Source organism: Manis javanica, chromosome 5 (assembly GCF_040802235.1).
Source record: "Manis javanica isolate MJ-LG chromosome 5, MJ_LKY, whole genome shotgun sequence".
Classification (NCBI taxonomy): Eukaryota; Metazoa; Chordata; class Mammalia; order Pholidota; family Manidae; genus Manis; species Manis javanica.
The window spans coordinates 27,484,262-27,500,763 of NC_133160.1; the positions used below are offsets into that span (position 1 = coordinate 27,484,262).

General features: G+C 44.1%; 1 protein-coding gene across 7 annotated transcripts in view; it reads right to left on the reverse strand.

Annotated features, from left to right (window-relative positions):
* Positions 1 to 3,551: 3,551 nt before the first annotated feature.
* Positions 3,552 to 16,502, reverse strand: part of LOC108404558 (signal-regulatory protein beta-1-like) — a 196,509-nt gene continuing 183,558 nt past the window's right edge. For 4 of the 7 annotated variants that reach the window (XM_073236834.1, XM_073236833.1, XM_073236832.1 and 1 more), the window contains exons 8-10: positions 15,913 to 16,242; positions 4,839 to 4,947; positions 3,553 to 4,235 (exon numbers count right to left, since the gene is read on the reverse strand). In XM_073236834.1, coding sequence (XP_073092935.1) covers positions 4,841 to 4,947; positions 15,913 to 16,242 — 437 coding nt within the window. In that variant the 3' untranslated portion in view covers positions 3,553 to 4,235; positions 4,839 to 4,840. Of the gene's footprint in view, positions 4,236 to 4,838; positions 4,948 to 15,912; positions 16,243 to 16,502 lie in introns of all 7 variants that reach the window. The other 3 variants (XM_073236829.1, XM_036996452.2, XM_073236831.1) reach the window with 3 other exon arrangements.

The window sequence follows — 16,502 nt, forward strand, 5'->3', positions numbered from 1 at the left end:
ACTGGGCCTATGACCGGTGCATATCTCATTGCAAATGTTCGCATGTGTGACAGCATTTGGACTGTAACTCTCTGTCACTGGAACATATGACTTGGTGGCAAAGTTCTGCAGAAGAGCCCTGGAGCCTTTTCCTGTCTCACTCTGTGAGCCTACCTGTATCTATGTAAAAGAACCTTCTAGCTGGGCATGGCCGAACTGGCCTCGGTCAGTTGGAAACAGTAGGGTATGTTCCCAGTTTGTAGTTTAGTACCTGCATGTTTTATTAATTACAGAAAAAAGAAGCAACTCTTATTTACTCTATCATTTCATAACAGAATATTAAGGTATAATACCAAAGATGCATGTAAAAGTATAACCTTTCAAATGCTATGGGTTTAGCTTTCTTTGTCCAGTTTTACTGAGATATTATTGACATATAACATTGGATTAATTTATAACACATGTACAATGTAATGATTTGATGTGTGTAAATATTACACATGATCAATAAGTTTAGTTAACATCCACCACCTCACACAGCCACACAGTTTTTCTTGTGATGAGAGCTTTCTATTAGTATTAGTAAGATGTGTTCTCAGGAGCTTTCAAATGCACACATGGTGTTGTTAACTATAGCCACTATGCTGTGCATTACACCCTAGAACTTCCTATCTTATAACTGGAAGTCTGTATCCTTTGACCATCTTCACTTTTTTTCCCCACCCTCTATCGCTGTCTCCAGCAACCACTCATATAGTCTCTGTATACATGAGATTGGATTTTTAGTTTCCACATATAATTTAGATCATATGTACTTGTCTCTGACTTACCTCACCTAGCATAATGCTGTCATGGCCCATCCTTGTTGCCAATGCCAGGATTTCCTTTGTTTATGTTGAATAGTATCTGATTGTGTGTGTGTGTGTGTGTGTGTGTGTGTGTGTGTGTGACCACATTTTCTTTTTACATTGGTCTACCAGTGGACACTTAGTCTGCTCCCATGTCTTGGCTATTGTAAATAATGCTGCAGTGATCCCACAAGCACAGATTTCCTCAGGAAGTGATTTTGTTCCCTTTGGTGATAGATAGACTTAGAAGTGGAACTGCTGGGTCACATGGTAGTTCTATTTTAATTTCTTGAGGTATTTCCATGTTGTTTCCACAGGGTGTGCACCAATTTACATTCCCACCAACAGTGTACAAATGTTCCCTTTTCTCTGTATTCTTGTCAGTTCTTGTCTTTTTGATGACAGCCATTGTAGCAGATGTGAGGTGGTATCTCACTGTGATTTTCATTTGCATTTCCCTGATGATGAGTGAAGTTAAGCAAATTTTCATGTACCTGTTGGCCATTCACATGTCTTCTTCGGAAAGAATATGTATTCATTTGCTCTGTCCATTTTTAAACTGGATTTTTTTTCTTGTTGTTATTGAGCTTTGTGGGTTCTTTATGTATTTGGAGAATAACTATTTATCAGTTATTTGATTGGAAAATCACTTCTCCCACTCAGTAGGTTGCCTTCCTCTCTTTTTGATTATTTCCTTCACTGTGCAGGGTTTTAGTTTGATAAAGTCGCATTTACTTATTTTTGCTTTTGTTTCCCTTGCCTCTGTTAATACCAGTGTCAAAGAGCTTACTGCTATGTTTTCTTCTAGGAGTTTTATGGTTTCAGGTCTTACATTCAAATATTTAGACATTTTGTGCTGATTTGTGTGTATGATGTAAAGTATGGGTCCAAGTCCAGTTTTCCCAAGACCGTTTATGGAAGAGACTGTCCTTTCCCACGTATATTCTTGCTCCTTTGCTGTCAGTGTATTGAGCGCATGTGTGTGGGTCAGGTTCTCCTCTGTTCCACTGATCAATGTACCTGTTTGTTTACTGTAGGTTTGTAGTATCCTGTGAAATTAGGGAGTGTGATGCCTCCAGCTTTGTTCTTCTTTCTCAAGATTGTTTTGCAGTTTAGGGTCCTTTGTGGCTTCCTACAAATTGCAGAACTTAGAACAAGGTGGTGGGAGGGGGCTTGTTGGCCACCAGAGCAAGGCAATCAAGGTGCACGTCCCAGGACGGCAACAAAAGCCGGGATGCCAGACATGTGCAGGAGCTCCTTGCAGGGGGATGCCGGGGCCTGGAGGGGGGTCCATGGTGTGTGTGTACAGGCCCTGCTGGCCTCCCTGGTGTCCAGAGAGGACTGCTGCCCCCCAGGCTGTATTAAATCAGGAGTCTGACCCTCTGGCTGCCTCATATGGGATGTGTAAACAGGCCTCTTTCAGGCCAAGCCTGGGAGGTGGGCCTTGTCTCTGCTGACTCCACGCTGAGCCCTGGGGGTTAGCTAAGGGATGACCTGATGTGCTGCTAAGAACTGCTTTTTGGTTCTGGTCTGTGGGTCTCAGGGACACAACCTCACCGGCTCTCACAGACGCCTGGTTTGGAGGAGCATCCCACAGCAGGGAGTCCTAAAAGTTGAGGGACTAGATTCTTCATGTGTCAAAGAGAAGCGGGGAGGGGTGTGGCCCCTCTTGGCTGAATGTTGCTGTGCCGGGGGCAGGGTTTGCTGCCAGATTCTCCCTCAGTGTAGGTTTCCTCTTGCTCATCCAATATGTAGGAGTCGCTCAGCTAGCTTTTGGGTTTCTTCCAAGGGAACTGTTGTATTTGTAGCTGTATGTTCCCAGATGGCGAGGTGAGGTCAGGAGTCTCCCAATTCGCCATAGTGAGCCAGACCTAATGCTTCTAAAAACCTTATTTTTCTCAACTCGTGACATTAAAGTTGCCCTATTTATGGTAGGAAGAGTGTGCTAAATTTTGAAGCAAACGTCACTTTTGCTGTCTGTGAAGGGATTCTTGTACAAAGGTGCCAGTCTCCAAAAGGGAAAGTTGTTTCTTAAAATGGTTGGTAACATTGTCAGGAAACAAGGTCCTGGGGAAAACTATCACCATCGCAGGGCTGCAGAGCATAAATGCTACAAACTCATCAATAAATTAAAAAGGAAAAGTAAGTACTTCGCCGACTTTGTTCCAGAACCTGTGTGCTTTCACATGAGGCTCCCTCATTTAGTGTCACCACCATCCTTTGAGGCAGCATTATTCCCATTTTACCGAGCAGAGAACAGGCTCATTGACTTTGAGTGAGTCGGTCAAGGTCATAGAGCCAGAATGTGTTTTCTGATCACTCATACAGGACTCTGTCTGCAAGATCTCAGAGGGGAAACCTGTAAGCTCTGTGTCACCTAAGGGATGGAGGGCATGTCCCCCTCAGGATCTGATGGGTCACAGGAGTGTTATCCTCTCCTGTGGATCATTTGGTCAAGAGATTCCTGAACTTACACATTGTGGTCCACACCATTTTTCAAACATATTTACATAGTTAATTTTCTCCAGGAAACATATTTTCAAAAAACCTTACACTTTCTGTAAGTATCATTTTACAGAAGAAATATATTTTAATATCAGGCAAATAGAAAGGAAAAAATCCATTCAACACATATTTATTGAATGTCTATTTTTAAAATTCCCTGAAGTCTCTAGAAATGGTCCTCAAGGTATATAGTAACTGAAAAAACATTGATGGGAGACAGTTTACTAAAGGTAGTACAGAAAAGTGAGCATGTGTGGCATTTGGGTGAGGACACGCACCCTGACCCCCACGCCAGCTCAGCAGGGCTAACTCTGCTCCAGACGGTGCCGCAGGGGACACAGGACTCTGTTTCCCAGCTCCCAGCTCAAATATCCTTCAGGATTCTCACCTCACTGATGTTACTGCACCTCAGCTACATAATATCTCTAAAGGACAACCAAAACGATGGGAAAAAGTCATATTTATTATTGAATCAAAGCCACAATTTCGAGGCGAGCTTGCTGCTACCGCTGTGGGCACAGCATAGCTTTCCCTTCCCCCAGATCCCACGCCCATGACAATGGGTGAAGGGCCTGAATGCGCAGCAGCACTGCCCCTTCCTTGTCCTCACTGTCCCCGCCCATCACACTGAAGTCCTGAGGGTGGGGTAATGAGGAGCTGGTAACTTCGGATTCTGTGTGCGTGTATTTCTGGGAGGAGCAGGAATGGGGCTCAAGCCCTGGGAGCACTGGGGTCTCTGAGAAGGAGCAGGAGCTGCGGGCAGGCAGGGCTTCCAGGTGGGTGGCACTGGGAGGAGAATCTGTGGAGGCCTCTGTCTGCTCCTTGTCTTTGGCTGGGCCCCTCAGGGCAGGAAAGGGGCAGCAGGCATGGAGGGCAGCAGGCAGCAGGTGGGGAAGGAAGGCGCTGTGGGAAACATGATCTTATTTAGTTCTGTGCTCATCATTCAAGAAATGTCCCTGCATGTGCCCTATGTCCTCTGGGCTGTCCCCCTCCTGAGAGCCTGTCCTGAGAGGACAGCAGGCCCTGAGATGGGACTCTGCCCCTCAGCCTTCCTCCCACGGTGCCCCTCAGCCTTCCCATCCATCACTGAGTCACAAGGAGGCTCACAGTGTGCACAGCCCTCAGACCGGCTGATACGGGTCTCTCAACATTTCTCTCAAATGTGGATGCCTTTGTCCCGTGGAGCCCACTGTTCACAAAACGTAGAGATGGTCTCCAAGGGGGCCACATCCCTGGCCACCCGTCATGCAGCCCCCTCTGCCCAGAAGCCCTGGGACTCTGTGGACCCCCCTATGAAATCCTTGATTCTGCCCCCCTACAGGCCTCCTATTCTGGGAGCTGGGAACCTCTGAGAGGGATCCCCAAGGCCCCTGAGGTACTAAGGGAGGTAGGCCACCTTCCCTTAACCCCACGGCTCCCTGACCATGTGTGACCTTAGGTTGACCCTCCTGTGACCCTGGCCCTTCTGGGACAGATCTTGGCCTGACCTCCCTGTCCCCAACTTACAGTCAGGCCCTCCTCATCTTGTGCACATAGATGGCAGAGACCCCGACTGTCAGCAGCACCTTGTGGCCAAGGAGGAGAGCCACCAGGAGCCGAGGAGGTGGCTCTGGGCCTGGAAATCAAGGGACAGGGGGAGGCATTAGAAGGGCCCAAGATGTCCATTCCCAAGGGCCTCCACTTACTCCATCTGAGGCCGCCTGGGCCCATTAATGCTTTCAAGCTCTGGATCCTGCCCTGGGCTCAGGTTCAAGGCAGAAATCAGGGTACAAAATTCCAACTTCTCATTCATTCCTCAGGCTGCCAGGATGTCCTCCTGAGAATCTAGGGAAAGACGGGGGCTCAGGGATCCATAAATGTGGTGCCTCCTTACTGATTAGTCCTCCACCCATGTGGAGAAGGTATTATATTCACATTCTGATGAGGAAACGGAGTCCCAGAGAGTTTAGGGAAGGTCACACTATTAGTGGGATTCAAACCTAGGAACTCCATCCCAGCTGTCAACTAAGGTGAGTCTGCAACCTCTTCTTCTGGGCCAAGACAAGGCCAACCTTCAGGGACATAGGAAGGAATGTCAGCATGGCCTGAGGTCAGTCACAAGGTGAAGGTTAAGTGTGAAGCCTGAGGACTTCCCGGCTGCACTGCAGATTCTTTTCTCCTAGAGCCACATGGCAGGCAGGGTTGAGGATGGATCCAGGACATGATGACAGGATCCAGGGAGCTACAGAAGGGGGTGAGTTCTCAACCTCAGATGGCTTGTCTGCCTGCATCAGGCCCAGATGGGGAAATAGGGGATCCTGAGACGTGGAGTGGGGACCGCTGAGTGGTGTGAGGGTTGCTGAGTGGCCTGGCAATCAGCTTCTGGGCTGCTGAGGACAAGGGCAGCAGCACAGCTCCTCACCTCCAATGGCGTCCTCTGCAAACTGGGAGGAAGTGGAAAAGGGAAAGGCGTTGTGTGCAAATGGCTGTCACTATCACTTGAGAAAGAGTGTCTGAGCTACAAAATAACTGAGAGTGAAAAGAGGGAATGCAGCCCATGCTGGGCACAGGCTCACAGGGCTGCCACCGTCCCTCCCTCAGCAGCCAGAGGGAAAGTGCAGGAGAAATGGGCCAGCGAAGCTGGCAAGAGAGTCTGAGAGTTAATTGGAAGTTTCTCTGACAACATTAAATCCACCCTAGATTTGATAATATTGGAATAGTGTCCTGCAGATTAGAGCACAGACCATAGGCAGGGGGTATAAAATCTGCTTCATTTCCCAGGGTTGGCATAGATCCCAGAATCTGTGAATATGTTACCATATATTGCAAAAGGGACTAGAAACAGTGATTAAGAACTGAGTCAGGCATTATCTTGTTCATCAGAGTGGAGTCGATGCAATCACAACATCCTTACAAGGGAACAAGGTGGGTAGAACACTCAGGGAAGGAGATGTGATGGCAGAAGCCCAGTCAGAGTGATGGCTCCTTGGCCACTGAGTACGGGTGTCCTCTAGGCTCTGGACCAGGCAAGGATGCACATTCCCCCCTATAGCTTCCAGAAGGAGCAGAGCCCTCAGATGCAGTGTGGACAGCATTCTGACCTCCAGAGCTAAAAGGTAATGAATGTGTGTATTTTCAAGCCACTAAACAAGGGGGAATTTGTTCCAGTGGCAATAGGAACCCAATACAAGGAGGCAGGGGCATGTAAAAGGACAGATGTCAAGATGGCGGCCTAAGTAGAGCAGCAGAAATCTCCTCCCAAAACCACATATATTTTTGAAAATACAACAAAGACAACTCTTCCTAGAAGAGAGAGCAGAGGACACAGGACAACAGCTAGACTACATCCACACCTGCAAGAACCCAGCACCTCATGAAGGGGATAAGATAAAAACCACAGCCCGGCGGGACCTGAGCGTCCCACACCCCAGCTCCCGGCAGGAGGAAAGGAGTCGGAGCAGGGAGGGAGAGGGAGCCCAGGACTGCTGAACACCCAGCCCTAGCCATCCCCACCAGAGCACAGACCCAGTGCATGCGTGGGGTGCTGAAAACTAGGGAAACAGGACAGTAAGACCTCTGAGCAGGTCCCCGCAGCTGGCACCCCAGGGACAAAGAAAAGCGAGTGCTTTTTGGAAGTCTTAAAGAGACAGGGACCTCACAACCAGACGGAAGCGTCCTGGGACACTTAGCCGAGCAGCAAGGAACTCCGGGCACCCTAAACCTCTGGATAGCAGTGCAGCTCAGAAGCCCCTCATGGAGATAAACAGCCTCCCGGCTTTTTCCCCTCCAACGCGGCTCTGCCATATCGGAGCAGCAGCCGGAGGTAGGCCACGTCCACAGCAACAGCAGAGATAAAGTCCATAGCAGCTGGGCAAGAATCAGAAGTCCTGTCTGTGTGCAGCTGATCAGCAAAAACCACTAGAGGTCGCTGTTCTCCCAGGAGAGGCAGGCCACAAACCAACAAGAAGGGACATTCTCCCAGCCATAACTTGTACCAGCTCTACAAACTATCTCTATCACCATGAAAAGGCAGAATTTGAGGCAGACAAAGATCACAGAGACAACACCTGAGAAGGAGACAGACCTAACCAGTCTTCCTGAAAAAGAATTCAAAATAAAAATCATAAAAATGCTGATGGAGATGCAGAGAAATATACAAGAGCTAAGGGATGAAGTCTGGAGGGAAATTACAGAAGTGAAAAAAACTCTGGAAGGATTTATAAGCAGAATGGATAAGATGCAGGAGGCCATTAATGGAATAGAAACCAGAGAACAGGAATGCATAGAAGCTGACACAGAGAGAGATAAAAGGATCTCCAGGAATGAAACAATAATAAGAGAACTGTGTGACCAATCCAAAAGGAACAATATCTGCACTATAGGGGTACCAGAAGAAGAAGAGAGAGAAAAAGGGATAGAAAGTGTCTTTGAAGAAATAATTGCTGAAAACTTCCTCAAACTGGGGGAGGAAATAATCGATCAGACCACAGAAGTACACAGAACTCCCAACAGAAAGGACCCAAGGAGGACAACACCAAGACACATCATAATTAAAATGGCAAATATCAAGGACAAGGACAGAGTTTTAAAGACAGCTAGACAGAAGAAAAAGGTCACCTATAAAGGAAAACCCATCAGGCTATCAACAGACTTCTCAACAGAAGCCTTACAGGCCAGAAGAGAATGCCATGATATATTTAATGCAATGAAACAGAAGGGCCTTGAACCAAGAATACTGTATCCAGCACGATTATCATTTAAATATGAAGGAGGGATTAAACAATTCCCAGACAAGCAAAAGTAGAGGGAATTTACCTCCCACAAACCACCTCTACAGGGTATTCTAGAGGGACTATTCTAGATGGGAGAACTCCTAAGACTAAACAGATGTAACCAGAGAAAATAAAATCACAGCAAAGAAAGCAGACCAACCAAATATTAACTAAAGACAAAAAATAAAATCAACTACCCACTAAACGCAGTTAAAGGAAACACAAAAGAGCACAGAATAAAACAACCAACATATAAAGAATGGAGGAGGAGGAATAAGAAGGGAGAGAAGAAAACAATCTCCAGACAGTGTAGCAGCTCAATAAGCGAGCTAAGTTAGGCAGTAAGATACTAAAGAAGCAAACCTCGAACCTTTGGTAAACATGAATCTAAAGTCTGCAATGGCAATAAGTACATATCTTTTAATAGTCACCCTAAATGTAAATGGACTGAATGCACCAATCAACAGATGCAGAGTAATAGAATGGATAAAAAAGCAAGACCCATCTATATGCTGCTTACAAGAAACTCACCTCAAACCCAAGACATGCACAGACTAAAAGTCATGGGATGGAAAAAGACATTTCCTGCAAATAACAGAGAGAAGAAAGCAGGTGTGGCAGTACTAGTATCAGACAAAATAGACTTCAAAACAAAGAAAGTAACAAGAGATAAAGAAGGACATTACATAATGATAAAGGGCTCAGTCCAACAAGAGGATATAACCATTCGAAATATATATGAACCCAACACAGGAGCACCAGCATATGTGAAACAAATACTAACAGAACTAAAGGGGGAAATAGAATGCAATGCATTCATTTTAGGAGACTTCAACATGCCGCTCACCCCAAAGGATAGATCAACTGGACAGAAAATGCATAAGGACACAGAGGTACTGAACAACACAATAGAACAGATGGACCTAATAGACATCTATAGAACTCTACATCCAAAAGCAACAGGATACACATTCTTCTCAAGTGCACATGGAACATTCTCCAGAATAGACCACATACTAGGTCACAAAAAGAGCCTCAGTAAATTCCAAAACATTGAAATTCTACCAACCAACTCTTCAGACCACAAAGGTATAAAACTAGAAATAAATTCTACAGAGAAAACAAAAGGCTCACAAACACATGGAGGCTTAACAACATGCTCCTACATAATCAATGGATCAATGAACAAATTAAAATAGAGATGAAGGAATATATGGGAACAAATGACAACAACACAAAGCCCCAACTTCTGTGGGATGCAGCAAAAGCAGTCTTAAGAGGAAAGTATATAGCAATCCAGGCATACTTAAAGAAGGAAGAAACAATCCCAAATGAATTGTCTAACATCACAATTATCAAAACTGGAAAAAGAAGAACAAATGAGGCCTAAAGTCAGCAGAAGGGGGGACATAATAAAGATCAGAGAAGAAATAAACAAAATTGAGAAGAATAAAACAATAGAAAAAATCAATGAAACCAAGAGCTGTTTCTTTGAGAAAATAAACAAAATCGATAAGCCTCTAGTCAAATTTATTAAGAGAAAAAGAGAACCAACACACATCAACAGAATCAGAAACAAGAATGGAAAAATCAAGACAGACTCCACAGAAATACAAAAAATTATTAAAGACTACTATGAAAACCTATATGCCAACAAGCTGGAAAACCTAGAAGAAATGGACAACTTCCTAGAAAAATACAACCTTCCAAGACTGACCAAAGAAGAGATTCAAAAGTTTAAAAAACCAATTACGAGCAAAGAAATTGAAATGGTAATCAAAAACTACCCAAAAACAAAACTCCCGGGCCAGACAGATTTACCTTGGAAATTTATCAGACATACAGAGAATACATAATACCCATTCTCCTTAAAGTTTTCCAAAAAATAGAAGACGAGTGAATACTCCCAAACTTATACTATGAAGCCAACATCACCCTAATACCAAAACCAGGCAAAGACCCCACCAAAAAGAAAATTACAGACCAATATCCCTGATGAATGTAGATGCAAAAATACTCAATAAAATATTAGCAAACTGAATTCAAAAATATATCAAAAGGATCATACACCATGACCAAGTGGGATTCATCCCAGGGATGCAAGGATGATACAACATTTGAAAATCCATCAACATCATCCACCACATAAATGAAAAGAAGAACAAAAAGTACATGATCATCTTCATAGATGCTGAAAAAGCATTTGTCAAAATTCAACATCCATTCATGATAAAAACTCTCAGCAAAATGGGTAGAGAGGGCAAGTACCTCAACATAATAGAGGCCATATATGATATACCCACAGCAAACATCATACTGAATAGTGAGAAGCTGAAAGCTTTTCCTCTGAGATCAGTAACAAGATAGAGATGCCTACTCTCCCCACTGTTATTTAACATAGTACTGGAGGTCCTAGCCACAGCAATTAGACAAAACAAAGAAATACAAGGTATCCAGACTGGTAAAGATTAAGTTAAACTGTCACTATTTGCAGATGACATGATATTGTAAAAAACCCTATTTGCAGATGACATGATAAAAAAAACCCTAAAGACTCCACTCCAAAACTACTAGAACTGATATCGGAATACAGCAAAGTTGCAGGATACAAAATTAATACACAGAAATCTGTGGCTTTCCTATACACTGAAAATGAACTAGCAGAAAGAGAAGTCAAGAAAACAATTCCATTCACAATTGCATCAAAAAGAATAAAATACCTAGGAATAAACCTAACCAAGGAAGTGAAAGACCTATACCCTGAAAACTATAAGACACTCTTAAGAGAAATTAAAGAGGACACTAACAAATATCAACTCATTCTATGCTCTTGGCTAGGAAGAAGTAATATAGTTAAAATGGCCATCCTGCCCAAAGCAATATACAGATTCGATGCAATCCCTATCAAATTACCAGCAACATTCTTCAATGAACTGGAACAAATAGTTCAAAAATTCATATGGAAACACCAAAGACCCCAAAAAGCCAAAGCAATCCTGAGAAGGAAGAATAAAGTAGGGGGGATCTCACTCCCCAACTTCAAGCTCTACTACAAAGCCATAGTAATCAAGACAATTTGGTACTGGCAGAAGAACAGAGCCACAGACCAGTGGAACAGAATAGAGACTCCAGACATTAGCCCAAACATATATGGTCAATTAATATTCGATAAAGTAGCCATGGACATACAATGGGGAAATGATAGCCTCTTCAACAAATAGTGCTGGCAAAACTGGACAGCTACATGTAAGAGAATGAAACTGGACCAATGTCTAACCCCATACACAAAAGTAAATTCGAAATGGACCAAAGACCTGAATGTTAGTCATGAAACCATAAAACTCTTAGAAAGAAACATAGGTAAAAATCTCTTGGACATAAACATTAGCGACTTCTTCATGAACATATCTCCCTGGGCAAGGAAAACAAAAGCAAAAATGAGTAAGTGAGACTATATCAAGCTGAAAAGCTTCTGTACAGCAAAAGGCACCATCAATAGAGCTAAAAGGTATCTCATTTTTCTGATAATATTTCTTTCTCTTTAAAAAAAAAAGAAGAAGTTCCTGTGTGGTGATGTCCAATAGGTTCTTCACAATGGTATAAAGGTCATATCAAAGTGTGGGCAAAGGGTTTGTTTGTGTTTATACAGAGGATCAAAGCCTAATTTGGCTACACAGAAAATGAATTAAGATACGATATGAAGAAAAACTTCCAACATCAACATTCTCTGGAAGAGTCATTCCAGAAGATGATCATCAAAAAACTTCAACAATGGTCCTGGTGCTGTTGCAGTTGCAGCGGCATTCATCACGCCGGTTCCTGGACTTGCCGTTGAAAGGCAGAGGGAGATATCTAAGCTGGCCTGTGCATATAGTAAAACAACAAATTTGACTGGATCTATATTGTTGGAACTCAACCAAGAATTAGGAGAAGTGCAAGTTGCAGTGATCCAAAATCATGCGACTATAGACTATCTACTGTTAAAAGAACATATGGGATGTGAACAGTTCCCAGGAATGTGTTGTTTTGTTTGATTTTTCTCAAACTATTCAAATTCAGTTAGACATTATCCATCATATTATTGATAAGTTTCCACAGATGCCTAGGGAACCTAACTGGTTTTCTTGGTTTCACTGGCTATGGCTGGTAATTGTAGGTCTGCTTTTGTTATGTATTTGTATTCCTATTCTGTTAATGTGTGTACGCAATTTAATTAGTAGTTTGTTAAAACCTATACATGCTTATGTTACTCTACAAGAAGTTATGTCAAAGAAATAATCAATCTTCCCATGTTTTCTTCCGTCTGCTACTTCTATAGCTATTCTTCTTCCTTCCTAATTACAACCCTTTAGTAGAATTCATTCCTCATATAGAAAATTACCAAGTATCATAATTCTTCCAAGTGGTAAAGATACCTCAAGACAAATGCTGGGCATAGAAGTCACAGGGCATAAATCTGCAAAGAAGTAAAAAGCTAACCTTTTCAAACAATATGGCTTCTCTCTCACTTACCAACTTTACATCTCCCTGTATGTCCCCGGAAGATGACTGGGTAGCCAGAGACGGGTAAGATTCCTCAAGGGAGGAACAACCTAAGACAGGCACAGTCACAGGGGGGCCATCAGGTGAGAAATTGGGGATCAACAGAGGTGAGGCTTAGAACCTCACCCCCCCTGTTTTGAGAGAAATCTTCTGCATCCGTGGATGTTTTGTTGCCCTTGTCTAGCTTGGATTAATACTTAGTCTATAGGCACAGACCTGATCATCTACATTTGCCCTCTTACAGCACTAAATTATGTTATCTACCTTTGTCTTGCATCTACCTACCACTTCAGCATTTTATTTAAAATAATAATAATAAGAGAGAAATGTGGGATTCACATATAAATCAAGTATAAAAATCAAATGAATAATCATATCTGACTTGATTGTTTATAGTTCATGATGAATGATCAAAACCGAAAGTTTCTGTGATATGACTGCCCTTGCACTGTTCACCATGTAAGAACTTATTCACTATGTAAGAACTTGTTCACCATGTAAGAACTTGTTCATTATGCTTCAGAAGATTGGAGACTGTTGAGAATTAGGCTTGGGGTTGATTAATGATTGTGCATTGAGTCCCCTATACAGAATTTTATTGTTGTTAACAACCATTTGATCAATAAATATGAAAGATGCCCTCTCAGGAAAAAAAAAAAAAGGACAGATGTGATTAAAGGGACAGGCTCAACTTAAAGGGCATATCCTCTGGAGGTAAAGGGAGAAACTTTCACAATTGAGTGATTAAGGGACAAGAAAAAAGTGGGGGAGCAAAAGGTAGGGTCTTGAAAGACAGGAGAGACACACAACATTTGAGGTCTCAGAACCTTTCTCCCACTCTCAAAACTGTCCAGCCCCCAGTCCCCATTAACACAAACAGGTTTTTCTACACTAAAAGAAAAGAGGTCCATTAACCTGTAAATACTGTAAAACACTCCAACACCGTATAAATGAACAAAAAGTGGTGCATCCACACATCACAGCCTTCGGAACCAAGAATGCAGGATCTGGGACCCTAGGACGCCTGGGGGAGGTGGTGCACCTCAGTGCAACAGGGTCACATACGCATTTTACACTTTGCACCAGCCCATCACCTAGACACCCCAAACCACTTCCAACCCTAGTGCCCTAGCCTGAATGTGAAGTCAGGCACACTGAGAGCCCCCAAAGGGAGCCCTCTCTGAGCCCAACAGGAAATGAATACTGAAAAGCAAAACCAGGCTGGTCCAGACAAGATGATGAGCTCCTCACCCCCACCTGCCACCACCACACCTCCTGGTTCAGTACAACTCTGAACCCCAGGAAGGACCCCAGGCACAGGACTCTGAGAGGTCGGAGAGGAGGCCCATGGCTCAGCCCCTGAGACCTAGAGGCAGAAATGAGCCCTGGAGTCTAGGCTCCCCTCCCCAACCTCCCCACGCACAGAAGAATACCTGGGTGTAAAAAGCTGTGTGAGAAGAGTAATATGTTAAAAAAACTAAGCTTCTCAATCAATAATCTGGGCTGCCACCTCAAGAAATGATAAAAGGAGAAGTGAAAAGAAGCCAAAACCAAGTGAAGGAAAAATATTAAAGAAAAGAGAAAATTAATGAAATTGAAATAGAGAAACAATGAAGAAATCCACTGAAAACAAAAAGTAGTTTCTTTGAAAACATCAATGAAATTAAAAATGTCTAGCAAGACAGACAAAGACAAGAGGAGAAACGACCCTTTTCCAAAATCAGGGATGCACCAGGTGATAGCACTACAGGCCCTGCAGACATGAAAGGATAAAAAGGAAATATTGTGAACAATCTGCCGGCAGAAATTTGACAACTTTGAGAAAATGGACCAAATTCTTCAAATAGCACAACCTACTGCAATTCACTGGATATGAAGTGCATAAGTAGAATACCACTAAATTACTCAGATACTTTTTCAAGTCCCAAGAATTCTTGATGCTCAGGTGGATTCACAGAAAAATTCTACCAAGCATTTACAGATGAATTAAAACTAATTTTGGTGCACAAAGAGCACCTATGAGAGAAATTAGGGAAAATCTGAATATACAGTTTTTCATATGACATTAGCAAATTACTGTTAATTTCTCAAAATGTAAAGGTACTGATTTTGCAGAGAAACCAATGTCCTTAATTATGTGACCTCACAATTATGGATTCCATTCGTAACTGGGTGTGCACACATGACTGACTTATCGGTGGAGTTTATTAAGAACTATCTGTATGTCTCTTGCTTTGAGGGAAGTGGTCCTCACTTCCCTCTCTTCACTCTTCCTGCAGGCAGGGACGTGGACACTCAGTGACCCAGGATTGACCCAGAAGATAGGACAACACAAGCGGGTAAATTGAAGGGAACATGTGATTTGAAGGTCTGGAGTAAAGACTCCTGGAAAGCCAACTTGACCCCTCTGGGAGTTACATGAGAGAGAAAAAAGGCATATTTTGTTGGCAGCAAGGAGGACTCCGTAGGTCCTTGGGACAGTGCCCAGCTGTGTTTGTGGGGGGAATGGGTCTCTAACCAGCTCACAGTTGTGTATAGGCTGGTGGTCCGCATACTCAGGGCCGGAGATTGACCTGGACTAGTTCAGCCCAATAGCCTGGCTGAATGGCAAGAAATCTTCAATGACATGCCCTCCACTGGGCCCTGAGTCCTGTCTGTGAAACTCCAAGCTCCCAGGGGGGTGGAAACAGGAAAGGGGAGCTCAGGTGAACTGAATTTGCTGACAGTAAATGTTCAGTGAGTAATTCTGATCATGGCTGGCCCATTATCACAGATCAGGGAACAAAGGAGGCCCATGCTGTGACCACTCAGGGTCCCCTCAGTGCCAGGTCCAGTCTCAAACTCCATGCCCTCAGGGCTCCCCTTCCGGCATTTCACAGTGCTGTGGGTGCAGATGCCTGCTGGGTGGCATTAGTGATGCGGGTGGAGAAGTCTAGGACAGGCTAGAGACCAGCAGAGGTTGGAAAGAACAAGGATGGCGGGGGGCTGACAGGACATAGGACTGGCAGAAGAGGAAAGCAAGAGGCAGGGCGCTGTGACAGGATGACCCCTCCATCCCTTCTTTCTTTCCAAAATGTGTGTTTATGTCAAAACACCCACAAAGATATGTGCAAACTCTTACAGTGGTGACCCTTGGCATAAGGGATTTGGGGAAGGAGTACCTAACTTCAAAATTCTACTTTATATTAATGGACTTCTCGATTATTCTATAATAAGGACGAATTACTACTTTCAACATCAAGAAAAGAGATGAAGTTTAAAAAGAGCAGTGGGAGTGGAGGCCTCACCAGGGATTTGGCCTGTATCCTTGTCCTGCTTGTGGGCAGAAATGTGCACGGTGTGGGTTCTGCGGACTGCCGGCTGCCCGTCATGCTCCACCTGGCAGGTGAGCACCACGTCCTCCCTGTGGGCAGTGACGTTCACCAGCAGCCAGCTTGTCCAGTTAAAGGTCCCATCCTTGTTCTCTGTGAGGTTCGAGGCCGTTTCTGTTCGGGACACGTTTCCGTTCTCCAACCAGCTCAGCTGTAGGCGCCAGGGGTAGAAGTTCTTCACTTGGCAGGTGACGTTCACCTGGTTCCCTGCCACGGGGCTTTGTGAAACCTCCAAACGGGGCGGAACTGAAACAGCACAGGGCAGAAGCTCTGACCTTATGAACAGACAGATCACAGAGGATGGGCTGCATAGCTCAGCTCCCCCAGCTTAGCTCCCACAGGGCAGGGAATCACCCAGGACGGTGCTAGGCATGCAGCTGGTGCCCAGACACTGAGGGCTCTCTGCATATGAATGAAATGACTAAGCACAGTGCCTGGCACACAGTAGGTGCTCAAAGACTGGCAGCTCCTTTAGGGTAAAAGTGAGTGAAATCACAAGCCCAGCC